At 51.4% G+C, this 27,709-nt stretch overlaps 1 protein-coding gene across 1 annotated transcript in view; it reads right to left on the reverse strand.

The window, feature by feature from the left end:
* LMF1 (lipase maturation factor 1) overlaps positions 1-25,876 on the reverse strand; it is an 81,818-nt gene extending 55,942 nt beyond the window's left edge. Inside the window, exons 1-3 of the mRNA XM_082359594.1 lie at positions 25,669-25,876; positions 14,633-14,942; positions 2,967-2,977 (exon numbers count right to left, since the gene is read on the reverse strand). Of these exons, the coding sequence (XP_082215720.1) occupies positions 2,967-2,977; positions 14,633-14,942; positions 25,669-25,861 (514 nt within the window). The 5' untranslated portion in view covers positions 25,862-25,876. The remainder of the gene's footprint in view (positions 1-2,966; positions 2,978-14,632; positions 14,943-25,668) is intronic.
* Positions 25,877-27,709: the final 1,833 nt, after the last annotated feature.

Raw genomic sequence — 27,709 nt, forward strand, 5'->3', positions numbered from 1 at the left:
TCGCTTCCTGCAGGCAGACTCCACTCCAGCACCAATGGGTTTTAATAAAAACTTCCAATTGGGCCAGTAACCCCTTCATTAAGCTGTTTTCAAAGCATGAATTTAAGAGAGGTAAAGGTCACAGGGAGCATTTAATTTGCAACAGCTGGCAGGAGGTGCGGCTGTGACAGGGGACGTGGGGTCTGGGGGTCCAGGCCGCGTAAACATCTGACCTGCCCTCGACCTGCCTGGAAACAGACTTAACACACAGGAGTGAGGGTGGCCCACTCGGCCAGAGCACGGCACCAAGGTATGGCGGCAGGTGACAGACCTAAACACAGCCTGTCTGCTCACGTCCCGCCCGCAGCCCAGGCTCTCCACGCCCCGCACAGGAGGCGTGGCCCCACTGCACAGCAGCTCAGCTGCCAGACACCTACCTGCCCAGGATGCTGCTCGCCTGCCCCGCCTCCCCGGCCTCACCCGCACGGGCCACCGCAGCCTAGGCGTGTTTATTTTAAACGCTGCGACCCACTCCGTGCACCTGCCGAGAGGACCTGGTGTGCTCCCGGCTCACATGGCACAATCCGAGTGGTCAGCCCTCACCGTCTCTGTTGTGGTCCTGTTCCCTGACCCTGCAGTTTGAGGCGGGACCCCAACACTTGCCCAGTCCCAAGGAAGACTGTGCACTAGCTGACACTTAGTTTTCACGTTAGGCTAAATCAAAAATTCATCCACTGAGCTTCTCAATAAAACCAAGGATCCCTAAATGTCCAATTCTTAGCCTGACGGGCCTGCAGTAAAACAGTGAACACTTATCCTCAAAAGGAACATCCTGGGCATGGAGCCTTTCGGAATCCTTCCTTAAAATTCCCTCTTCCCCCTCCCTCCCAACCAGAGTTGAGAAATAGGGAAATATGTCCCTTAAGAGAAAACTCCTAAGGAGTGAATCAAACGTACTTATGTTGTGCCTGTCGGGACAGCAAGGCTCCTGACAGATGAATCTCAGTGCTGAAAAGTGGAGACAGGGATGGAGGTGCCTGGAGGTCACCTGCCGGGAGGTCATCCCCTCGAGGTCACCTGCCAGGAGGTCACCACCTGGAGGTCACCTGCCAGGAGGTCATCACCCGAAGGTCCTCACCTGGAGGTCACCTGGAGGCACCATCTGCACATACTGAGGTCCCTCAAGATAAAATCAAGTCAAAGAAGTTACAAAACACTCCCAAGGCCTCAGGAGCCATGAAAGAAGGAGTGAGGCCTCAGGAAAGCACCAGCATCCCCATGTCTGTCTGTCTGTCTGTCTGCCTGGGCGTGAGGACCCTGGGAGATGGCCAAGAGCCGGAGCCGAGGAGACCCCGACCTGGGCTTGGCCAGCGTGCGTCACCCGTCCTCCAGTGGGTTGCCCTGTCCCTCTGGCGCTCTTGCCTGCCCAGGCCTGGGAGGGGCCTGCCTCTGAGCGTGGACTCTGCAGAAGCACTTGGAGGGAATCACAGGTCGGCCCGGAGAAAACGACTGAGGTGACCCTTCACTCACCCTGACCTGAGCACATGCGGGCAGAGGGGAATCCCTTCCTGGAGCCTACCTCCCTATGGCCCCGCCTAGAGCCCCACAGGACTCAGCCTTGGGCCAAGAGCAGCCTCGTCCTGGGGGAGAAGACCAGAAAGCCCTTCCCGGAAGCCGCAGCTAAGCCGGGCCTGCCAGATTCCTGCATGGTTTTCAAATACACAGGGACCAGCATGAAGTTTGAAAAAGGCTCCCAGCCCCAACCTCGCAAATATCAAAAAGCACACTTCCTGCAGGGGAGCAGGAAACAGGCCACACTTACAGGGCACAGAATTTTAGACCTATTTTTTAAAGTAAAAGTTGCAACACTAGTGGCCTCCAAAGTGCACAGCAGAGTGCATGGTGGTGGGCACCACGGTCTTCTGTGTTCACACGGCCTCTCCTCACCCAGAGTCCCCTCCGAACAGAACTGAAAACAAATGCTATGCGCTGCTTTGCCTCTTGTTGATGTAATAACTGTGAGACAGTCAAGGAATCCCGCCTCCAGCCCCTGGTCTAGGCCACAAGCTCCAAGTCACCCATCATACTTGTCACAGGAGACCCTGCACAGCTGGTAAGGGAATGACCTTTAAGGAATGAAGCGCGAAGACAGTGACCTCTGATACAGGGGGCATGCGCCTCAGAAGCCAGGCGGAGACAGTGAGGGGGGCAGCCCTGGACCCCGACTGCCTACCGTGCATGGAGGGAGAGGTCAGCGTGGGAGCAGGAGGGGTGGGAGGGCACTGGGCTCCCATCCCACCCAACGTGGATCTTGGTGCCCCGGGGAGCCCCTGCTTCTGCTCCCTGAGCCCAGGAGGACGCTTAAGACGCGTCAACCGACAAACCCGCTATGTCCCCAGGGCCGCCCAGAGGCCTCGGGGTTGAGACCAGCCGCACGCTCAGCCCACCTGACCACTCCCGGCCACGTGCCCAGAGCCCTGCGCCTCTGCCGGCTCGGGAGCCTCTGGGGTGGCGCTGCCCACAGAGCACGGGTGGGACCTGAACTCTCCCTGCAGAGAACCAAGCAAAACCCAAGCCTGTGGGGCACCCAGGAAACTTGCGCTGCGTGGGGTGTCCCCGGGGACGCCTGGGAGTGGAGAGCAGGCCTGCAGGACACTGCAGTCCTCATGCCACAAGCCCCTCCGTCACCAGAAGGGTACAACCAATGACAATGTCCTGGGACACCCCGCTGGGTGCCCATCACCAGTATGAAAACAGATGTCAGCACATGAGGGCATGACAGATGGAGGCATGACAGTGGCATTAGTCCCCCATCTGGTGGAAGGCCGTGGTTGAGGATGCAGGTCAAGGGCAAATGGGTTATCAGAAAGAGACGGTGCAACCACAGAGAACGAGAGACGCCAGCACGAGAAGCCAGGACACGTGCAAAGATACATACCCTAGATTACCTCTAACATGGTAGGCTATCCTAAGTGTCTGCCACTTACCAAATGAATACCTGAAAGACAGAAGGGGAAGAATGTATTAATTTAGAACGGCTTTACCAAAAACTTCTAATTTAAGCATCATTTTACCCCACTAAAGAAAGATTAACACACTGTCTCCAAACAGAACGGGGACAAGTTACAGAGGTCACATTACTGAGGTACAAGGAAAAAGTGAGGGGAGACATGCACTCAGGTGACAGAGTAGAGGGGAAGCTGAGGGGATACCTGCCCTCAGGTGACTGAGTGGAGGAGACCTGTACTTGGGTGTCTGAGTGGAGGTGAAGGTTAGGGGAAAAGCCACCTCAGGTGTAAGAGTAGAGGTGAAGCTAAGGGGTGACCTGTCCTGAGGAGTCTGAGTGGAGATGAAGCTGAGGGGAGACCTGGTCTCAGATGTTTGAGTGACATGAAGGTGCAGGGAGACCTGCCCTCAGGTGTCTGAGTGAAGGTGAAGGTGAGGGGAGACCTGACCTTAGGTTTCTGAGTGGAGATGAAGGTGAGAAGAGACCTGTCCTGAGGTATCTGAGTGGATATGAAGGTGAGCGGAGACCTGCCATCAGGTGACCCAGTGGAGAGAAAGCTAAGGGGAGATACACCCTCAGGTTTCCAGTCTGAGGTGAAGGTGATGGAGACCTTCCCTCTAAGGTCTAAATGGAGGTAAAGGTGAGGGGAGACCCTCCCACAGGTGTCTGAGTGGATGTGAAAATGAGGGTAGACCTGTGCAGAGGTGTACGAGTGGAGGTGAAGCTGAGGGAAGACCTGTCCTCAGGTCCCTGAGTGGAGGTAAAGCTGAGGGGAGACCTGCATTCAGGTGTATGAGTGGAGATAAATGTCAGGGGAGACCTGTCCTAGGTCTCTTAGTAAAGATGAGGTGAGGGGAGACCTGCACTCAGGTGTCTGAGTGGAAGTGAAGCTAAAGTGGAGACCTGTCCTGAGGTGTCTGTGTAGAGGTGAAGAAGAGGGGAGATATGCACTGAGGTTTCTGAGTGGAGGTGAAGCTGAGGGGGCACCTGCTCTCAGGCATCTGAATGGAGATAAAAATGAGGGGAGACCAGCCATCAGCTCTCTGAGTGGAGGTGAAGCTGAAGGGAGTCCTGCCCTCAAGTGTCTGAGTAAAGATGAAGTTGAGGGGAGATATGCTCTGAGGTGTCTGAGTGGAGGTGAAGCTGAGGGGAGACCTGTCCTAGTTTACTGAACTTGGGGTGCATGCCTTAGGTACCCAGGTAACTGTCATTGACAGGAGTGTTTCCTATTTGCCCCACTGTACAATCACACTATAGGGCCACGCCCACAACAGGGTATCAATAAACTTGTTTGGAAAAGTAAATGTAATACTGTTCACCCTTGAACAATTTGGCATTTAGGCGGGCTATTACTTCTGCAGTGGAGTTTTTTTTTAGATCGGCCCTCTCACTGCAGGTTGAGTGGTTTTCTCATAGGTTTTAGTGAGAAACCTGGGTAGAAGTGGACTCAACGCAATTCTGACCCATGTATTCAGAGGTCAACTGTACTTGGTTTTACTGCAGTAAATAATTTCCTTCAAACATCATGAAAATGTCCTACCCTAGAATCTTTAATTTCAAAGGACATCCCATTATCACGAGCACAGGTTATTAGAAAAGCAACCCTAAATGGAGGATGTGTCAGACATGCCTTCCCTGTGGAACCTGAGGGAGTTGGGGGTCTTCGCCCACAAGGGCTTCCAGGACGCACTCCCGGGAAGCACAAACATGTGTATGGACCCCGGGTCATGGAAAGGAACCCCACAATGTAACACAAGTGGCCCTGGCTGGGATCGCAGTGGCTCCAGAACACATTCCTCACACCTGTGAATCCTCTGCCCGTCACTCTGCCCAAGTTAACACAACACCCACCAGGAGGACCCCAGAATACAAAGGACACAACTGTCTCTAACTGACTCTGCAAGTGATCATGAGGAGTGAAAGGAGCAAGGCAGCAGTCCCAGCTACGCTGTGGATGAGCCATGCAGCGCCTCCTCGGTGACGGCAGCTGCACACGGAGGCCGCGTGGGGTGACTCCATCCGTGTGAAGCAGCCGGAGCAGGCATGTCGGCACAGACAGGAAGCAAGAGCGGGTGCCAGGGGGTGAGGACGCAGGCCCAGGCTGATGAAATGTTTTAGAGGCAGATGGTGATTGTTCTTGCACGTGTTAAATGATTACATTTTATGGTTTGTAAATAAAGATGTTAAAAAAAAAAAAGTTGTCTGATTAAGGAGGTGTGAGTGAAACGATACAAAGTCTGAGATTTGCTGGAAGCCCCCAGTGAGGGGAGGGAAGGGCAGGGTGTGGGGGCGCGAGGAGGGCCCCCTGACTGCCTGTTTCCCACACGAAGCAATTTCCCACCTGAGAAGGCAGGACACAGACCCTGCAGGCCAGGCAATAAAGAACACAGTGAGGCCAGGGCCCTTCCTCACTGAGTAAGGGCGTTTTAACAATCCCACCCAGAGAGATGCTGGCTTCCTACAGGGAAAGCTGCACGGAGGAGCGAGGACAGAACGAGCATAGAACATGGGCCTGAGTGCTCTGTGTTACTCCCTCTGCTTCTGAGCAGGATTCTGAGTTTCCATAATAAAAACCTATGAACAGCCAGTGCACACACTGGCTAATGCGAGAAATAAGTTTACCCAGTAAATTATCCCAATAAATAACCTTGGTGAGCAGAGAAAAGGGAAGGGGCTGACTTTTAAAACCTCACAAACAATGGACGTTTTACATTTTCATCAGAACCAACTGGAAGAGACTGAAAGCTAACAGGACAGAGGTGGCCTGGCCCAGCTCCCGCCCACAGCCTGGCCACCAGAACCGTGTCCCCGTGGACACCGGCGACGGGCTTGTGGCATCACTGCTGTCACATTTGCTGAGGGCATTTGGAAATGCGTTCTCTCGTAACTTCACCTGTTTTGAATTTTAAATTTCAAGGCTGCTTGATATGAGATTTTAAAATATAGGCAGTTATATCTAATTACATGAAAAGTTAAAAAGTATTCATTAGACTTTTACAGCTTTTATTATATTTTTAACAGCTGGAACTTATTTTAGAAGCGATGGCCGTCCACGGAACTACTTTGGGGGATGGTCTATTGTTTTGTTCTTTAAAGAAACTCAAGTCCTCCCTGGTCTAAGAGTTCCAGATTTTGCTCCCAAATGGTCTGTATTAACGCCTTACCTCCAACTGTCTGTTAGTGACAGGCCCTCCCCCGCTCAGAGGTGGCCCACAGGCCACCGACCACTCATCTCCACGAGAAGGAAGCCAGAGAACCAAGAAGGGAGGGGTGTGTGTGTCGGGCCTCCTCGCGCCCATGTCTGCAGCCCTCGGCCTTGAGCCACCCCAGCGACCTCTATGCGAGGCTCCTGTTTTACAGAAATCCTCTGATTAGAAAACTAAAGCAGTTCCAAGCGATTTTTCACTTTGTAAGAAGGCATCATGGATAAATATTCTTATTTTTTAAATTTTTAAAAAAGATTTATTTATTTAATTTATTTATTTTTGGCCGTGTTGGGTCTTTGTTGCTGTGCACGGGCTTTTCTCCAGTTGCAGTGAGCGGGGGCTACTCTTCGTTGCGGTGCACGGGCTTCTCTTGTTGCAGAGCACGGGCTCTAGGTGCCCAGGCTTCAGGAGTTGTGGCTCGCGGGCTCTGGAGCGCAGGCTCAGTAGTTGTGGTGCACGGGCTTAGCTGTTCCATGGCATGTGGGATCTTCCCGGACCAGGGCTCGAACCCGTGTCCCCTGCAGTGGCAGGCAGATTCTTAACCACTGTGCCACCAGGGAAGCCCTGGATAAATATTTTAGATTGCTCTCCCCTGGCTGTGGAGGGGCAGCTGTGAATCTGTAGAATTCTCCCACTTTCTTGCCTGGCACAGAGTACTTCTCGAAGGCCCACTCGGGAAGCAGGTGTATGGGAATTCATGATAAAGCATGTTCTTCCAAGCTGTGCCCATGAGTGCCACGTGGAGACGGCTGAACAGAAGCAGGGCAGGACAGAAAGGCCAGAGGGGGTGAAGCGGTGGCCCGACCGATGCAGCCAATGGGTGACTGCCCCCCGCCCCGAGTCCAGGAACACGGTCTGTCCTGGGACCCGCCACGTCTTGGCACCGTCTGAGAGAGCAGAGAAGGCCCGTGTCAGTGTCCGATGACCGTGGGCAGCGGTGAGCCACTACTTCGACAAGGACATGGGGTTTCCCCAGGGGACAGGGCCCTGCCGCACGGCCACACGGCGGAAACGGCACCATGCTGCTGCCCGGACCTCGCATAACCGTAGCAGGAATTCATTTCTACACATCAAATCTATCTACACCCTTAAAAGCACCTGGGGCTACGGGCAGGGGCAGCCGTGGACATCAACTGCGTTTAAGGCCAAAATAAAGTTTTCATCCTCAACAGTCCGAAGGCGGCCGCTATGCAGGGGTCCCCCCCACACCTCTGCAGCCCTCGGGCATCTGCTGCCGGCACTCTTTGAACTTGATACTCTGTCCCTTCTGCCAGAGGAAAGTGCCAAGGCGGCTTCCTCTGCAGGAAGGGACCTCCGGAGCCCCCAACCTCGCTCCAAGTTTCTAGAGATAATCCTTTCTTCTTTGTGGGGGCCGGGAAGGTGGGAAGAGGAAAGGACGGCCACACGGCCATCCTTAAGAGCAACAAAGAAGCCCTTTAGGATTCCTGCCAAAGCAAAGCACGGATAACAGAACCAGAAATCCAACTTTTGGGGAAAGTTGATAGTAACTGAAGAAACTGAAGAAGGGACTACTCGGGCTTCCGATGTCATTTGAGCAGGACAGCATTGGGCCGGTCCGTCTTCCGTGAGGTCACTCACATTTCACGCAACAACAGTCACTGAGCTCTGGCTCTGTCTCTCTTCAGTGTCACTGACCCCAAGATGTTTCAACGCCTAGAGCAAGAGGACGGGCACCCAGGGCACCAATAAACATGCTCCAGCCCACGGCGACTTGGCCAATGACTAAGTAAACACGGGGATGCCAGAGAGACCTGTGGGGAAGAGCCCATGTCACCGTGTGTGTGCCCCCCTCAAGGAGGGGCTGACACCACCACCCCCTCCGTATGTGGACTGTGCTGTGATGACCTCCAATGAGGACAAGGTGGAGACTTGGGACAGTGGAGATGCCTGATAGGCATGACCCCGGCCAGAGGTCAGGGCAACGTTAGCAGACAGGTCATGCTGAGGGCAGAGACTCCTGATCCGATGTGTCGACAACAGCACTTTACCTCTGGTCTTCCTCTCAAACCCATCACCACGTCAACAATGAGAAAAACATCAAACAAATCCCGCCGGAGGGACATTCTACAAAACCCCTGACCAGTCCTCCTCAACAGCGTCCAGGCGTCCAGAACAGGGGCGTCTGAGCCACAGTTCCAGCCCAGGGGGGCCCAAGGAGATGCGGCAACCAGATGTCTGTGGGGCCTGGATGGGGTCCCGGGATGGGAAGAACTGAGAAGAGGTGAATGAACAACAGTGTCAACACTGGCTTGTTAAGTGTGACAAATGCACCGTCTAATGTAGAGGATAATAACGGGAAACTGGGAGTGGGGCACACAGGAACTCCGCACTGCTTCTGCAGTAATTCAGTAGGTCTCAAACTCTTCTAAAAACGAAGTCTGTGAAATTAAGAAAAGTCGAGGTAGCTGGGCAGCAACAACATCTGCACCTGTCAGGAGAGCTGCCTCCAACCCCGCAAACAGAACGCATAGAACAGCCGTCACCTCGAGACCAGCCCAGCTCCCCTCCTGTGAGTGCAACACCCGGGGGCTCTGGCAACGGCCAAAGGAGGTGAACTCAAGTTCTGGCCAGAACAGGACAGACTCGCCCTGCACCTGATGTGCCTGGCCCAAAGCTCCTTGTTGCAGACCCAGCGCCTGGCCAACCCCCACCCTGTCCTGCCCGCCAGAGCTGCGCCCTCTGCCAGCAAGGCCTCCTCTATGAAACCCGGACATGGAACCAAGCGTGTCACGGAGCTGGCCTTGGCTGTCTGCCCTTCGGGGACGACTATGACTCCTGCTGTCACCCAGTCCCCAGGCACCATTAAATCAGAACCTACTCCCGCCACGCTTGATCGAGACTCTGGGGGGCAGTGTGTGATCCTAAAGCCATGCGGCGCGGCCACACCTGTGTCCTTGGAAACTCTGGGCCCCCTGGGCCGGCCCTGCACCTCTCCTGAGGGACCTGCTGGCCTGGTGGGCTTCTTACTGCCCGCTCTCGGTGGCAGCACTGTCCTCAGGGAGGCCCCCAAATGTCCAGCCCCCGGGCGCCAAGCCTCTGCCTCGCTTCCTGTCTTGAAGAACCGTCTGGCGTCGTCTCCTTCCCATGTCCGGAAGACACGACAGGTGTCAGGAAGGTGCGCCCCTGCTGCCTGCTGCACCCTCTCTCAGAGCCTCTCAACCAACCCAGACAGAACAGAACCACAGCCTAAGGAAACGCCACGACGGCAGTGCATCCGCTCCTCCTTCTCCTCCCTCCGGCCAGCGAAGTCCAAGGACTCCCTCACCCACCCCATAGCTCCGACCCGCCTGGCCCGCTTTGTGAGTCTGTGGCACCTTGACCCTACGGGGTCCCCTCCTTCGGGCCGTGGGAGTCGTTCCCATTCCCTGAAAGGAGCCTGACAGCAGCCCTGGTCTAGAGGCAACAGTGCCCAGCTTCCAAGGCCTGAAAACCCAAAACCATGCCTGCCCTGCTCTTCAAGACGAGGTGGGGCAGGTGGGGAGGGCGGTTGTGGTCCTCCCCTTAGATCTGCCCACATGTGAAAGTACCGCCTTCTAACTGCCGGGCCTGGAACAGCAGAAACCCAGAGGAAGCTGGCACATGTGTCCCTGACAAACCACAGGGCGTGTGAGGGGCAGAGCTGACAGCCACCATGGACTCAGGGCCACACTGGTGCTGGCAGCAGAGGAAGGTTCCGGAGATACCTTGCAGGTGAAATCAGGAGGATGTGGAGGTTGATGAAACACGGGGGAAGCAGGAAGAGTCACGAACAAGTCCCAGGTCTCCCCATGGTCCCACCTGGGGGACAGGCCGAGTGTGGACGTGCTGATTTGTGGAGCTGGGGACACAGCTAAGGCAACAACACAGCCCGGGTGTCTATGGGGTCAGGGTTGGGTCTCAGCATGGCCATGGCTGGCCCCAAGCCTACCCATGCACTGCGCCGCCTCCAGGGTGCAGCTCCAGGAGAGGACCCCAGAGAGCCGGACCCTCACCCAGGGGCAGACCACCCCAGCTGGCCCTGTCTCGGTTCCCTTGTTCCTGCTGCAAGGTGGGAACACTATGATCCTGCTCTCCCTCCTGCCACCACTAGACAAGCAGTTGATAACACCAGTCTTTTCTGGCTCCTCTGAAAGCATCGCTTCCCAAGTCTGAGGACCTGGGTCATCACCCTACAAAGCACCAACTGCATGACTAACGCCACTCTCCCCAAAACGAAGATCTTTGACCACTGCTGCCATGAAGTGGATTCATCAGGTTCCTGCTAGCCTCACCGCGCATGTACTAGGACCATGTCAGGAGGGCGGGAGAAGGGCGGGCACGGTCCCAGGATCCCAGGACAAGCAGGCTGTCTGGAAGGCTGCCTGACTCCGCCCAAGACATCGACGTGGGGCCCCACCAGCTTCGCTTGGCAGCAACGCTGCATCCCAGGTCTGCTGAGAACGTTCATTTCCAACGCTGGGGCTTCATCACAGATGTCAGTTGGGGTCAGCAGGAGCAGAGGGGACACCCACTTAAGAGAAGGGAGTGAGCAAGGCTTCAAGTGAAGCAGCAGCCATAGTGCACACAAGCCAGGCTGGGCAGGCGCCGAGCCACCACCACGGGACCCCAGGGCAGGGGCCTCGGTGCCGGCCAAGATGTGCCCCGTGCACCTGCCTGGTGCCTCCTCGCCCCATGGGGGCTTCCTGTCCCCACTGCAGGCCACTAAGCTGGATGACACTTGAAAGACATCCAATCAACAGTGTCCATTATCTGAGGATCTCACCCCAAAGAGATATCCTTTTCCCTCAACTTAGAATAAATGGGACGTGAAAAAACAGAGTGGGTCTAACTCTCATGCTGGGGCATCAAGAAAAGGAAAGCCCAATTTCCACTTAAGGGGGCCTCACTCTCCCAGTAAGTTTCCAGCATCACTCTGACAACCTGGAAACTATCATCCATCAGGGAGCCCCGAGTCAAGGTGACCTGAGACACCTTCCAGATCGAGCGGCCTGCCCAGCCTCGCCTGGGGCCCCACACGTGGGCCACAGCAAGCAGCCTGCAGTTCAGCTGAGAACACAGACGTTTGGCATCAAGAACGCGGTAAATAATCCACTGGTCTCCACTGACAGGTTTTTTTTTGTTTGTTTTACATTTTTCACCTAAAACATCTCCTGTCATTTTTTAAAAAAATAAATTTATTTATTTTATTTATTTTATCTTTGGCTGTGTTGGGTCTGTGTTGCTGCGGATGGGCTTTCTCTAGTTGCAGTGAGTTGGGGCTACTCTTCATTGCAGTGCACGGGCTTCTCATTGCAGTGGCTTCTCTTGTAGTGGAGCACAGGCTCTAGGTACGCGGGCTTCAGTAGTTGTGGCTCATGGGCTCTAGAGTGCGGGCTCAGTAGTTGTGGCGCATGGGCTTAACTGCTCCGCGGCATGTGGGATCTTCTCAGACCAGGGCTCAAACCTATGTCCCCTGCATTGGCAGGTGGATTCTTAACCACTGCGCCACCAGGGAAGCCCTCATGTGTCATTTCTGAGAAAACAGTTTTATTTTATTTTCCTTGAGTGAGCTTAAATTAATTCAAATCACATTTTTAAACACATCCAAGTGGAAGGGAGCAGAACATCTTTTCCACTGAAAAAATACAAGACTATTTTTGGCCATGTGTACTCAGACCAGTTTTCAAAAATCTTCCTGACCAACACATTCTAGATGTGACTAGAAATTACTGTTTAAAATTGACAGTGGAGGAGCTTCCCTGGTGGCGTGGTGGTTAAGATTCTGCATGCCAATGCAGGGGACACGGGTTCGAGCCCTGGTCTGGGAAGATCCCACATGCTGCTGAGCAACTAAGCCTGTGTACCACAACTATTGAGCCTGCGCTCTAGAGCACACGAGCACAACTACTGAAGCCCGCATGCCTAGAGTTCGTGCTCCGAAACAAGAGAAGCCACTTCAGTGAGAAGCCCATGCACCACAACGATGAGTAGCCCACACTCGCCGCAACTAAAGAAAGCTCATGCACAGCAACAAATACCCAACACAGCCAAAAATAAAATAAACAAATTTATTAAAAAACAAAACAAAACAAAACTGACAGTGGAGGGACTTCCCTAGTGGCGCGGTGGTTAAGAATCTGTCTGCTGACACATGGTACACAGGTTCAGTCCCTGGTCTGGGAAGATTCCACATGCCGCAGAGCAACTAAGCCCATGCGCCATAACTACTGAGCCTGCGCTCTAGAGCCCGTGAGCCACAACTACAGAGCCCGTGTGCCACAACTACTGAAGCCCGTGCACCCTAGAGCCCACGTGCCGCAACTACTGAACCCACGTGCTGCAACTACTGAAGCCCGCATGCCTAAAGCCCATGCTCTGCAACAAGAGAAGCCACTGCAATGAGAAGCCTGCGCACTGCAACGAAGAGTAGCCCCTGCTCGCCACCACTAGAGAAAGCCCACAAGCAGCAACGAAGACCCAACGCAACCAAAAATAAATAAAAAGAAAAACCCAAACTGACAGTGGATACGATTTTCCCGGTTGCTGGGCGAGGTTCAGTATGTCCCGAGCCCCGTGTTACAGACAGGTGCGTCCTCTGAGCAGGACACTGGAGCCGGGCATTGTGCTCCCAATCTCTGTAACTTCAGCTGTTAAAACGGGACAAACATACCCAGAATTCTCCCTCCTCTGACATGCGCTAAATCACACGTGCCAAGAAACAGCAGCCTTTTAGACATCACAGACAACCCCAGCTAGAGTCCTCTTGTGCTGTAAACATCCACTGACCAGAGAGACTAGAGGTGGGCAGTGAATGCCTGTGGCCGCCGAGGCGGTCAGACAGCCCGTGGTGGCAGCACCCGTGAATCCCAGGTGGGGAGGAGCAGACAGGAATGAAGGACGCTTCCCGAGCCTCACAGCTGCCTGATGGGCACGAGGCACATTCCACCTACCGGGAGCCAGCCCCTATTTCCACCCTCACTGCTTGGGCCTTCAGAAAAGAAAATGCCATAAATCAGATGTAAATATCATTTGTCTAGGAACCCACACAGTTTCTTTATGGAACTGGACACAGGATGCACCACCACAGTACGATGTTGCCACCCACTTGGTGACCCCTGCAAAACCTGGTAACCGACGCCCATGGCTGTTTCTTCTGATCCACGCAGCTCACACCACAATACCAGGGCACTGAAGTTTCCCAAAGTCTCTGAATAAATTCTGGCTCTGACTACCAGGGTGCTGGCTGGTCAACAGTTCAACATCAACATGAAGGCCCCAGGAGCAGGGAGGGGGCCAGGGTGACTGAGACGTCAGCCTTCTTTTCCGTAGACTGGACAGGGAGAGGTGCCTTCAGCTCACACACTGAGTGTCACTCACACTTGCTCGGGGACCAGGGCCAGACGACAGGAGCTGGGAGGGGACCTCTGATCGCTCATGAGCTGAGTGAGTGACACTGAAGGAGTCTGGTGTCTGGGTTAAAACCCATTCATGTCATGGTCCAGGACCTAGCCAGCCCCTTTGACCTGGGCCAGCAGCCAAGAATGTCAGGCCACCGAATGAACCTTTCCTCCCAGAAAACAAAGGCTCCGGTGGGAACATGGCAGGAGGAGCCCCAGAGGTGCTTAACCTCCTGCTCCTCTACACAGACACCACCCCTCCTCCACTTCCTGCTCATCCACGCAGACACCACCCCCTTGTCTACTTCCTCCATGTCTACACAGACACCCGCCCCGACCCCAGAGCTTTCTCTCAAGGCTTCACCTTCTCTTACAGAGTCCTCTGTGCTTCCTCTAGTAGGTGATTCTTCCCCAGGGCCAGAGCCCAGAACTTGAAGAAGAGTGGCACCCCCTCCTCCACTGTCAAACATGGCACAGTACTTCACGGCCCTCAATTTTCCTCCAACCCTATCCAAGCCACACGCTGCACTGATGCCCCCGTCCGTGTTTCCATGTGACTCTCCCTCCATGGAGCCCAACGCTGCCTCTGACCTGTCCGGCACTGGAGCCTATTCCCCCCAGCAGGGCTGGCCTGAACTGTGACCGCTGGCACCAGTTCCTCTCGAACAAGGAAGGAGCAGGTGGGAGCAGGAGCAGAGGAGTAAGCCTCCAAATCAAGCCCCACCACCAGAGTGCTCCCAGCAGCCCACCCAGCAGCTTCCACCTCCATCTCATGGCCCCCCAGCACAAGAGGCTGGCAATGCTATCTCAGGTGTGGCCATGACACTCCCAACAGAATCGCAATTACACCCAAATAAGGAAGCTCCTGGATTTTGGTTGAATGCGACCAGCAGTGTCTACCACAGCCTAATTAAAAGGGTGATATTTTCCAAATTAACATAAGAAGGAAGCTCACTTGCTTGCTCCTGTTGCCAGGAGGCCTCGTTGGGCTCTGAGGGGTAACACCCCTAGAACCCTGAGTTACCACGCGCCTGCATTATAGGTGCCCCGTCCTTCCCTCTTACCAGATCTGCCCCACGTTGACCAGGGATGTGTAGAGGACCCAGAGAGCAGCCATGAGAACCATATTGGCACAGCCGGAGACCAGGATGAAAGAGGAGATGCCCAGCCCGAGGAGAGCCAGCGCATCCAGGTTGAAGTCCATGTGAGACCAGTCCAGCAGCCAGAGGACGGTGGGGGCATAGCTCACGGTCTCCCAGCTGACTTGCCCACGGAAGTGCTGCTGCACACTCCTCAGGTACACTCTGCAGGGCAGCAGTCCCCTGTCTCCAATCAGCTGCTTGTTCTGATGGAAGGCCACCAAGAATGCCACAACTGGAAGGAAAAGAAGACAAAAGGAACATGAACAGGAATACAGCCCTCTGTAGATACTTTTCAGACGTGCAGGGCCTCGGCTAGGCAAGAAGATGAGGCAGAGTCTAACCAGTGGTTTGGAATCAAAGCGTGGACTCAAGGGGTCTGAGCATTTCACAAAATCTTGGGGGAGATATTAGAAGATCCAACCTGGAGACGTCACAGTGTATGTGTATATGTACACATAGCTATGTGTGTTGTATCTACTTATACACAATGTATACGTGTATATAAAATAGACACACATTTATATAAAATATGTGCCTGATTACATAAAATGGTTAACTATCCCAGAATGAACTTTGCTTAAAGAAAATTTACAGTAAAACACTCATGTTAGAAAAATAGAAAGGCCTCAAATCTAAACTTCTACTTTAAGAAATCAGAAAAAAGAGTAAATTATATATAAAACAAGCATCAGAAAAGACTTTTTTTAAAAAAATTATTTATTTATTTATAGCTGTGTTGGGTCTTTGTTTCTGTGCGAGGGCTTTCTCTAGTTGCGGCGAGCGAGGGCCACTCTTCATTGCGGTGCGCGGGCCTCTCACTATCGCGGCCTCTCTTGTTGCGGAGCACAGGCTCCAGACGCGCAGGCTCAGTAGTTGTGGGTCACGGGCCCAGCTGCTCCGCGGCATGTGGGATCTTCCCAGACCAGGGCTCGAACCCGTGTCCCCTGCATTGGCAGGCAGATTCTCAACCACTGCGCCACCAGGGAAGCCCAGAAAAGACATTTTTAAAAAGAGGTGAAATCAGTGAAATTGAGAACAGGGAAAAAAAATAGAGAAAATCAATAAAACCAAAAGTTGGTTCTTCGATAAAATCAATATAATTGTTAGAACTCTAGTCAGACTAACCAAGCAAAGGAAAGAAGACACCAATATCAGGGATCAAAAAAAGAACACTGCTACAGATCCCACAGGTGTAAAAAGATAATACAGAAATACTATACATCTCTCTAAGATCTTAAGTTTGACAACTTAGATGAAATAGGCGAATTAGTTGAAAGACGCAAACTACCAAAACTCACAAAAGAAGAAATAAAGATAATACATCACAACCAGCTAACTTCATCTCAGAAATGCAAGGCTGGTTCAACCCTCAAAAAACTATCCATGGGGACTTCCCTGGTGGTCCAATGGCTAACTGCGCTCCCAATGCAGGGGGCCTGGGTTCTGTCCCTGGTCGGGGAACTAGATCCCACATGCTGCAACTAAGAGTTCACACGCCTCAACTAAAGATCCTGCATACCGCAACTAAAAGATCCCGCATGCCACAACTAAAAGATTCTGCATGCCGCAACTAAATATCCCACACGCAGCAAGGAACATCCCAAGTGCCACAACTAAGCCCCAGGAAGCCAAATAAATAAATAAATAAATAATTTTAAAAAAAGAACAATCAATGTGATCACCATACTAACAAACTAAATCAGAAAACCATAAGATAGTATCAACAGACCCACAAAAAAGTACATGAAATAATTCATCCATTCATGGTAAAAAAAAACTTCCAGCAAATTAGGAATAGAAGGGTACTTCATCAGTCTATAAAACGTAACTATGAAAAACCTACAGCCAAGATCGTACTTAAAGATTAATGACTGAATATTTTCCCCTGAATATTTGGAACAAAGCAAGACTATCTCTTCTCTTATTACTCATATTCAACACTGTACAGGAAATCCTAGTTAGTGCAATAAGGCAAGTATAAGAAATAAAGGTATATAGGTTAGAAAGGACGAAATGAAACTATCTCTATTAATAGACTGCCTATGTAGAAAATCCCAAAGAATCGACAAAAAAGAAAGAAGAAAAAAAAAAAGCCCTCATAGCACTAATAAGTGAGTTTAAGAAGGTCACAGAATACAAGACCAATATACAAAAGTCAATTATATTCCTATATATCAGCAATGAACAACTGTAAGCTGAATGTTTAAATATTACAATAGCCACCAAAAAAAGTGCCTAGATAAAAAACTAACAAGATATACGCAGAATCCGTACGTGGGAAACTACAAAACATGATGAGAGAAATCAAAGAAGATCGAAATAAATGGAAAGATTCATTGTGTTCATGAATTGGAAGAAGAGTCAGCATTATTAAGATGTCAGTTCTCCCCAGTTTGATCTATAGATTCAATGCAATCTAAATCAAAACATCCAGTAAGCTTTTCCATAGATATTGACAAGCTGATTCTAAAATGTATATGTAAGAGCAAAGGAACTAGGATAGCCAAAATAATTCCGATAACGAACAAAGTTAGAGGACTCATTTTACCCAATTTCAAGACTTACTACAAAGCTACAGTAATCAGGACAGTGTGGTATTAGCAAAAGTACAGACACATAAATCAATGGGAGACTAGAGAGCCCAGAAGTAGACCTACACAAAGACAGTCAACTGATTTCTGACAAGGGTGCAAAGACAATTACAGAGAAAGACAGTATTTTCAACAAGCGGTGCTGGGAACAACTAGACGTCATATGCAAAAAAATGAACCTTGACACATAACTCACACTTTGTACAAAAATTTATTCAAAAAGGACCAGAGACCTAAATGTAAAACATAAAAGTATGGAACTTCTAAAATAAAATATAGAAGAAAATCTATGTGACTTGGGTTTGGCAATGAGTTTTTAGATACAACACCCAAAGCATGATCCATGAAAGAAAAAACTGATAAATTCTACTTTATCAAATGAAAAACTTTTGCTCTGTAAAAGACATTTTTAAGAGAATGAAAAGACAAGCCATAGACTGGGAAAAATACCTGCAAATCACATATCTGATAAAGGACTTGAATCCAGAATAAAGTACCATTAAAACTCAACAACAAGAAAACAAACAACCCAGTTTTTTAAAGGGCAAAAGATCTGAACAGATACTGAAAGTCATCTGCTTCATACAAAGAAGATACACAGATGGCAAATAAGCACACAAAAGATGCTTAATATCATTTGTTAGTGGGGAAATGCCAATTAAAACCGCAATGCAGGGGCTTCCCTGGTGGTCCTGTGGTTAAGAATCTGCCTGCCAATGCAGGGGACATGGGTTCGTGCCCTGGTCCGGGAAGATCCCACATGCCGCAGAGCAACTAAGCCCGGGAGCCACAACTACTGAGCCTGCGCTCTAGAGCCCGCGAGCCACAACTACTGAAGCCCACGTGCCTGGAGCCTGTGGTGCTCTGCAACAAGAGAAGCCACCGCAATGAGAAGCCTGTGTACCCCAACGAAGAGTAGCCCCCGCTCACCGCAACTAGAGAAAGCCCAGGTGCAGCAACAAAGACCCAACGTAGTCAAAAATAAATAAATAAATAAAAAATTTTTTAAACTTTAAAAAAAACAACGCAATGCAGTATCACCACACACCTATCATAACAGCCAAAATCCAAAACACTGAAAATACCGAATGCTCCAGAGGATTCAGAAAAAGAGGAACTCTCATTCATTGCTGGTGGGATGCAAACTGGTACGGTCACTCTGGAGGACAGTTTGGCAGTTTCTTATAAAGTTAAACATAGATTTACCATATGACCCAGCAATTACACTCTTACGTGTTCACCCAAGTGAACTGAAAACTTACATTTACACAAAAGCCTGCATGCAAATGTTTACAGGAGCTTTGTTCATAATTGCTAAAACTGGAAACAGCATAGATGTCCCTCAGAGCCTGAATGGATAAAAACTGTGGTGCGTTCATAAAATGGTATGATATTCAGAGAGAATATCAACGGAATGTTGATTCACTCAACAGCATGGAAAGACCTCAAGTACATTTTACTAAGTAAAGGAACCCAGACCCAAAGGCTACACACTGTAGGATTCCATTCATCTGACACACTGGAAAAGACAAAACCATGGGGCAGAACACAGACCAGAGCATGCCAGGGGCTGCAGGGGGAAGCCGATTACGTGCACAGGGGAATTTTCAAGAGATGTAACTATTCTGGTACAGTACTAGAGTGATGGATAACTATGCATTTGTCAAAACCCATAATTGTACATCATAAAAAATGAACTTTAATGTATATAAACTATCAAAACAACCCAGCCAGGAGGTCAGGGGATGCCAGGATGGAATGCAGACTGTGACAAATGAATCAAACTCATCACAAATGTATAACTCGTTCACACTGAATGCAAGGAAAGAGGGAGGGCTGGCCTAAGAAACTTTGGAAATTGTTCTGAGTAAAAACTAAGGACAAAGACAAAAGTAACTGTATAGAAACACCGGAGTCTAATTGGGGGTAGGCGAACAATTCTAAGACTGCTTCGCATGTGCATTGGGGTTTAGCAAATAAACCATGGGGGATGGTGGGGCAAGATTTCTCACTAGTGGAGAAGGAGGTTCCAGATAAGCAAGAAGGGAAGGCCAACACACACCCCACGTATTGGATGAGAATCGGAGATGCCAATGAGAATTCATGTTTACCCTAATATACATTCAAATGGATATGCAGAGAAATGACCATATGTGAGTGAGCACACCCACATATGTAACACAGCTCTGTTTGCTAAGAGTCTGGAAGCAGTGACACCCCAGTAGCAATGGGCACTCTCAGCACAGCACCCAGATCTGGGTTCCTAACACCACTCTCCAATAAAAGGAACGAGGGCTCCTGGAGAAATGGCTGGTTTTAGGGCTGGGAAATGAAAGGAGCCTGCAGCATCCTGTAGTACCACAAAGTAAGGAAGCTCTCGAAAAATAAAGAATGGAGGCATGTCACAGGGATACGGGAGACAACTGGGAAGAACCACCACTGACCAGAGCCAGACAATTTGATACCACGAGTAACACTGCTGGACCACAACCCACAGTGTAAACAAATATGACAATTGCCAAATAAATTCCTTACAGAGGAGATCCAAATAACATGTGGAGATGCCCCCTCGGGGGGTCCCTGGAGCATGGACTGGACCCCATGACTGGGTTCCAGAGGACAGAGAACAGACGGAAAAAGGAGAACCTGACAGAGGAGACACCTGGCAGACACACCTCAACCAGGTGATCCAGGTCAGTATCACCTGTGATGTGAAGGGCACCTCTCCTCTGTGGGATTCTCCCCAAACCCAGAACCTGTCCAGTCACGAGAAGACACCAGACAAGCCCAATTTGAGGGACATTCTACCAAACACATGACCAGACTTGCTCAAAACTGTCAAGGTCATGAAGAGCCAGGGAAGTCCAGAGACTGCTGCAGACCAGAGGGGACAGAGGAGCCATGACGGCTATCGCAGCGCGGGGACACCGGATGGGAAGGGGTGCTGGTGGAAAACCAATAAGGTCTGGAGCTTGGTTAATAGTTTTGTTTTGTTTTTAAAGGCAAATGTTTCTTGAATACTACGTGCGGCTCACTGCAACTGCAGGAAGAAAATTGAGACCTGATCCCCCCATGACAGCAGATGTCCAGGATGTCATGAATAAAGACAGAGCACCGGACACCAGAGGGTCAGCAGGGAGGGCTCCCCTGGTCTTCTCCTCACACCCCTCCTGCTGCCTCCATCACTGGGCAAAAGCTGCCCAAGTCCACATGCCACCGACTTTCCTGGTAACGTGGAGGCCACCCCCACAGTGGTGCCCACCCAGCCCTGTCTGTGTGTGTGTGCACATCCACACACACGCACCCAGGTGGAGCCTGTCTCTCCCGACTCAGACTACATGGGGACCTAATTAGCAATGGCTGAACAGCTGGACATCTTCCCTCCCCACAACCACAGTCCAATGCCATGAAAAAAAAAAACGAGATTTGGTCTCACTAGTTAAAAAGTAAATCTACCAACAACACGTTAAAAGGATCATACACCCTGATCAAGTGGGATTCATCTCAGGGATGCAAGGATTCTTCAATATATGCAAATCAATCAATGTGATACACCATATTAACAAATTGAAGAATAAAAACCATATGATCATCTCAACAGATGTAGAAAGAACTTTTGACAAAGTTCAACACCCATTTACGATATTTTCAATTTTTAATTTAAAAAAATTTAAAGTTTTAAATTGTGGTAAAATACACAAAGCATAAAACATACCATCTTAACTAAAAAAAAAAAAAAAAAAAAAAGTAAATCTAAGGCAAGCATCATAGGAAACTTCCTACCTTACAGGAAAAAATGAAAATAGAATGGATTTAAATTTCAGAAGAAAAAAACCTATTCATTTTCACGCCTGTTATAGAAATGGCTAAATAAAGAAAAACATTTTCAAAAAATCATAGGATCTCAAAGCTAAACCAAACAACCAACCTTAGAAAGGCTCAGTCAGCCCCCACCCCGCTCTAGGAAAGAGTCAGCCCTCTGCCCAGCTCTAGGAAGGAAGGCGACACCCCCCCACAGCTCTAGGAAAGGAGGAGACAGCCCCTGCCCAGCTCTAGGAAAGAAGGAGACACCCCCTCCCCCCCAGCTCTAGGAAGGAAGGAGACAGGGCCCAGGCATGACACTCTCAGCTGCTCCCTGGTGGGGTAACCCACAGACTGACCTAGGAGAGGTTACCAGGTCACCTAATATGCATTATCAAGGATGTCTGCAAATATTTTCTTTAAAAAATCAAAAAGAAAAAATTTAGTTTTCTCTCCCCTTCAGATAAAGTGCTATAAAATTAAAACAGAATCATCTCCGAAATGTCACTCTCCGATGGGTGGTTTTATGGGCTGTGGCTAAATTCTGGGCCTTAGAAAAATAACCTCCAGTACTTTTTCTTTAAAGGCGTGTGCTGTAGAGAGCTCAGAGGTAGGGCAGGTTTGTTCCTTAAACAAACTGGAAGCGTTTTACAGAGAAGCTTGTGAAACCAAGCAGAGCATTTCATTAGCAATCGAGGGGCCTGGAGGGAAGAACTAACTTCCCATGAATCTTGGAAGCGCTGAAAGCTCAGAACAACAGAAAATGAAGCAAGATTCGAGTGCTCTTTTGGTTCCATTTTCTTCCTCAAAATTTCCAAAGAACACCTAAGAGTTCAGCAAATGCAGGTGTGTGTGGTTCTGCTGGGCTGCGCCAGTGCTGGGCCTGGGCGCTGACTGGCCTCAAGGCTAAGCTACCAGACCCCAGGTGAGACCTCTTGACCGTGAGTGAGACAAGCTGCCGCTGTTAGAGGGTGCAGTTTAGGTTCACCTCAGACGCTCCAACAGTGACTGGCAGCTGGGAGGAAAGACCTAATAAACTCCACTACACGTAACGTAAACAAGGAAAGACACAAGCATGACACTGCACAGCAAATCTGAACCAAAAGGATAGTACCGTAAACTGGCAAAGCCAGGAATCAGAGTTGGGCTGAAACTAGCTGTGAGATCTTTTTGAAGTAGGATTTTAAAAGATATATTATCCTGGGGACTCCAAGGTACCGTATGAAACTGGGGAGATAAATAATTTTGCTGATGTGTCAAAAAGTCCTCCATTCGCTCCAGTGCTCGCAGTTCCTTCTGGAGAGCACCATGGCAGTCACCTACACACGGTTACTCAGACGGTCCTGGCCATCACGGCAGTGGGTCCCATATGAGGGCACAATTCCTGGGGCCTGGGAGGAGCTCACCTTCTCCATCAGATCCTTGTTTAGCTTCAGGCTCTGGTCTGAGCTGGGAGCCTCAGTGTGTTGGTGGTCCCCAACAGGGTACATCTGGGACCCACTGGGGTGTCTGGACAGACACGGGCCTGGAGTCAGCAGACTAGGCAGGGCCAGAGAAGCTTGTCCAAAACTAGGGCAGGAGTCTTAAGTCTGAGTGAGCTCACCTGGGCCCTGAGAAGGAACGAGGAAGGGAGCTCAGAGCCACGCCATCACATGACAAGGACCCGGGCCAGGATGTCAAGGCAGCAGACTCGAAAAGCTCCCAGAGAGGAAAAAAGGTCCCTGTGGTATTGTCATATCATAAGAAATATTTATTTGGTCTTCGTCCAGGTTCCTGGCACAAAGCTCCTAAAACCCCGGGGATTTCCTGAGTGATGGGGTGAGAGGAGCATCTGTTATTCATAATAAGCCCCTTTCAACCTTACCTGGGTTTATACCAATGAGGTGATTCTTGGAGGATGGGGGCTGGTTGCCAGAGGAAATTTCAGCCCCACTCCTGACCTCTGACCTCCCGGGACGGGGAGGGGCTGGAGACGCAGCTGATCTCCAACAGCCAGGGATTTAATCAGTCCTGCCTGTGTAATGGAGCCTCCGCACAAACCCCAAATGGAGGGGTTCAGGGAGGTGCTGGGAGGGTGGCTCCCGGGGAGGGCGTGAGGGTCTACACCCCTTCCCACACCTTCCCTGGGCATCTCTCCCATCTGGCTGTTCCCGAGTCATGTCCTTTATGATAAACCAGTAACATAAGCAAAGTGTTCCCCTGAGTTCTGTGAGCCGTTCTGGCAAGTTATGGAACCTGAGGAGGGGGTCGTGGGAACCCCAATTTACATATGGTTGGTCAGAAGCACAGGTGACGGCCTGGACTTCTCATTGGCGTCTGCGGGGGGTGGGGCGGGTGTCTCGTGGGACTGAGCCCTCAGCCTGTGGGGACGCCGGGCAGTTAGGGTCAGAACGAACTGACTTGCAGGACACTCAGGTGGTGTCTGGACAATCAGACGATTACTCGGTGTCAGAAAAAACCCACATCTGGTGTCAGAAGCATGTGAGCAGAAGAAATAAAAGTGTTTCCCTTTAGTCACCTGCAAAAGAGCGGGAGTCAGACTATGTAAAGACCCCTTGACACCACAAAGTTCTGAGGAAAACTGCTCTGAGAGCCACAGACCCAGGCAAGTGGACAATTTCTATGTATGCAAGGAAGGACACAGAAAGTTCACCTTCTCTGTATCCTTTCTTGGAAAGTTGTTTTGGGATATGCTCCAGTAAAGAGAGAGAATAAACCCCAAAACAAGACACGAGATCTGAGGAATTACAACTCAGAGAGAACAAGGGGCCTCTCGGGTGGGCAGTCTCTGACCTGAGTGTCACACCCAGGGCCTGGGGTGCTGAGCCGGGGAGGGGGGAGGACACAGTTGGAAAAGTATCCTGTGGTGGCACAGAGCAATGATAAAGACTGCAAAACGTCAAGGAAATTTTATGGAGCAGGAGCTGCTCCTAGAAGACAGAGGACAGAGGTATTAAACACCGTCCCTGGCTGCAAGGAGCTCCCAGGGAGTCGCACAGACAGGTAGACTAATGACACTAAGAACTCTGTTAGATGTGCAGAGAGTGAAGGAAGCATAGGCTAGGGGTCCATTATTCAGCCTCGTGGTGGGGTCAGCAGTCCATGAGGGCAACTGTAACACTCAACATCAAGTGAAAGCTGTGGACAGCCTGTGGCATTGTGGGAAATTCCTGGGACTTAAGGGACTCTGAGGTAGCTCACAGTCCCCAGGAGATCTGGAACCCTCCAGAAAGAAATCAGTACAGGGCGACTGCCTACTTGCCGGAGCCATCTCAGCCAGGGACCCTCGTCCCTGAAGATGGTAAACTGGTTCCTTCGTGCGGCTGAAAAACACTGACTCTACCCCAAATAGCGAGAAAAGATGGGGGGGCAGGGAATGCATTTGCCAAAGCAAATAATTCTGTGCTCAGCACCGGCCTTAAAATATCTTCTTGACCCACTGGTTCAAAACGGTTTCTTTCTTAACCGAACTGAGAACCCCTGTGGAGATCAAAGGCAGCCCCGCACACTGGAAAGCCGAGCTGAGTTTTTTATAAGCTGTGCTCTCTGCGAGTGAAGCCACCGGGGTTTTTCACTGTCATGGCGCCAGTTTAAGGGTCTGTTAAAGTCTCGCAGATTAACTTTGTCTTGACTCCATCTTTTGCTAAATGACAGCTCAAACGTTTAGAATGACTAATCCCGTGGAGAATAAAGCAATACTGGCAATAAGTATTTTCTATAGTAACTTAGAGCGCACGAGAGTCGTAAGTGAATCCCCCAGCGCCGCACACCAAGCCTCACGGCGCGCTGGGCCCTGGTCCCCGCGGCGCCCCGCTCGGTGTTTGATGACGGTCGCTGTGCAAAGCGCGGCATTTCCACCCCCTTGGAACGCATGTTCTGAAGACGCAGAAATGACGCCGGGACGGCCGGTGCCCGCGACGTGCAATCCCGGCCGGCCCTCCGGGTACCAGCGCCCTCCGGAACCCTCTAGAAGGGGGACTGCCCACTGGCCCCAGGCCATCTCAGCCGGGGGCTGTGCCCCATCCCCACTGGCCCCCGCACTGCCACGTTTGTCTGAGAAGCCCAGTTTGGCTTCAGGCACCGCTGCTCGGCTCAGGGCGTTTGCGCCCCTCCAGGCGTGGGGACCGGGGTGGAGGGAGTGTGCACTCCGCGCGCGCGCGGAGGGGGGGCGTCCGGGTGTCCAGCGGTGTTCTGGGGGGCGGCCTGGGGCGAGGGGAGGGAGAGAGGGAGGCTGGGGCAGACCGCGCGGTTCTCCGCCTGGTCAAACCTGGCTCGCACAGAACTCCGCAGGTGAGGCCGCACCTGCTGTTCAGGCCTCAAAGCTGCGGAGCCGCGGGGAGGGCGGCGGGGCCGCAGCTCGTGGAACCTGCAGGCGGCAAAGCGGAGTCACCGCCTCACGAGCTCCTGGTCAGTGCGGGGTCGGCGTGGGGGCCCCCCAGACCTCCAGGACGGAGGGGCGCGCAGGGCCAAGGCTCGACCGCGAACCCGCTTGGGGGTGGGCCTGAGGGTGGGGGGCAGGGCGCGAGCGGAGGGGCCACACTGGGGCGCCTGGCCCCGCGGACTCACAGTAAACGAAAGCGAGGGCCTTCAGGAGCACGATCCTGGTCAGCCAGAAGGTGCCCGCGCGGAGGCGGGCTGGGCAGCCCGCGGGGTCGCGCCCCGGCCCTGGCGGAGATTCAGGCGCCAGGCCCGCGGCCCCAGCCTTCCGCCTCCTCAAGGGCTCCTCCGGCGCCGCCATCGCCGGGCCGTCGGAGCGCATGCGCGAGGAGCGCCGCGCGCTGAAATGCCCCCGCCCACGCCGAGAGACCCCGCCCACACTTGGAGGTCCGACCAACTCCGGCCAGCCACGCCCATGCGCGGGGAGCGAGGACCCGTCCTGATACCGCGCGCGCTCCCCGCAGGTCGCTCGGGGCGCTGCAGCCGTGAGAGTAAGGGGGTGGGTTCGTGGAGAACGGCGCGACGCCCCACCTGGAGCGGGCTTGACCCACTCACTCATTCATTCACTCGCTCATTCATTCATTGAATTAGCCAAAGTTGCAGAGGCCCCCAGTGCACTCCCCTACCTAGGCGCCTACCCTCCTGGACCCTCACACTGGAGAGGGACGGGTGGCACTTCAGAAGCAGAAATGCAATGTGAAAGAGATTATTGGAAAGCACGTATCAGACCACAGGCCTTCTCCGCGTCCAGGGTGGCTGAGATGTGGGCAGCCAAGGACCCTGGAGGGTACTGCGCTCCTGCTGCACACCCTGGCTGTGTGTGGACTCGCATTCCTGCAGAGGAAAGGCCAGAGCAGCAGCTTCACCCCAGGGCTCCAGGCTGCCACTGCCTGAATGGGGTGTGTGGACCAGTACCTCACAGGTGTCCCCTCCCAACTCCCCATCTCTGCTGTCTGAGGAGGGTGCTGGGGTGATGATCACACAGCTAGTGAGGGACAGTGCAGGCAGCGGCTGGGCCCTAAAATTCAGACCCTCCAGCTTTCTTCCCCTTTACCCCCCACCAACCCCACAACATCTCTGCACAGGACAGCAAAGTCCCCTTAGATGGTCAGCGCTCCTATTGGCCCTCAAGACTGGACCTCCAGCTGCAGGGGAGAGTGGTGGGCTGAGGATTCAGAGTAGGGAAGAGCTTACTGACCAATGACCCAAGCATAACCCCAGTGAGGATACAAGCAACTCTACATTCTGAGGATGCAGGAGAGGTGTCTCTAAGCAGGTGGAATGATAAGCATTCCTCAGAGGAAGGAAGAGCTGTGTGAGAGAGTGGAACTTAGGGGTTACTGGGTAAACTGTGGGGCACTTGGAAGGAAATGATTGAGGTAGGTGTGGTTTTTTTCTTATTCATTTGTTAGAGCTCTTTACATATTAAAGATCCTCTTTTTTTTTAATATTGCTTGGGATTTTATCTACTTTAAAATATCTTTCCATTTCAAAGTGGAAGTAGATCAACATTCTCATTTTATAGTTTAAAAGAAAAAAACGTAAAAGTCCATGAGGTATAGTTTTCATTTTAACTATACCATTTTCATTTGTGTTGGCCACTGAGAATTCAAAGGTAAATATGAAATAGTTTTGATCCTGAAAGAATTCACAGTCTAGCAGGGGAGAGACAACCACTGAGTCATACAATGTGAAATGCACCACACACAAGCCCAGACAAGTGCGTGGTGAATTTTGTTAAGAAAGATCTTCTTCTTGTCTGTATATTGCAAATGTTCTGGGTTTTTTGTTTGTTTGTTTGTTTTTACGTCTTGTTCCTAGTCTTTGGTATGTAAATTATCAATAGTTATGTGGTCAAATGATCAGTTTTTCTGGCATGTTTAATTATATCTTCACCTGTAGTGTGAGCCCCATGAGGGCAGAGGTTGCCTCTGGGCATAGGCTCTCCCAAATTAGGCTTGACCAGGAACTTCTGGAACCACCCCCCTCCAGCCCCCAGCTGCCGCCCCACCCTCCCATTGTTGGGGTAATAGCATTTACATGTATCTTATAGTGTGATTTTTTTTAAAAGCTCCCTTTTCTTGTCCATGAAAAACCCTCCCTCGGACCCCATCTCTAAGACCTATAAGAGATTTTCAACGGAGGGTGCAAGCATCTTCTGTAGGCTGGA

Source organism: Balaenoptera borealis (assembly GCF_965194805.1).
Source record: "Balaenoptera borealis genome assembly, chromosome: 16".
In the NCBI taxonomy this organism is placed as follows: domain Eukaryota; kingdom Metazoa; phylum Chordata; class Mammalia; order Artiodactyla; family Balaenopteridae; genus Balaenoptera; species Balaenoptera borealis.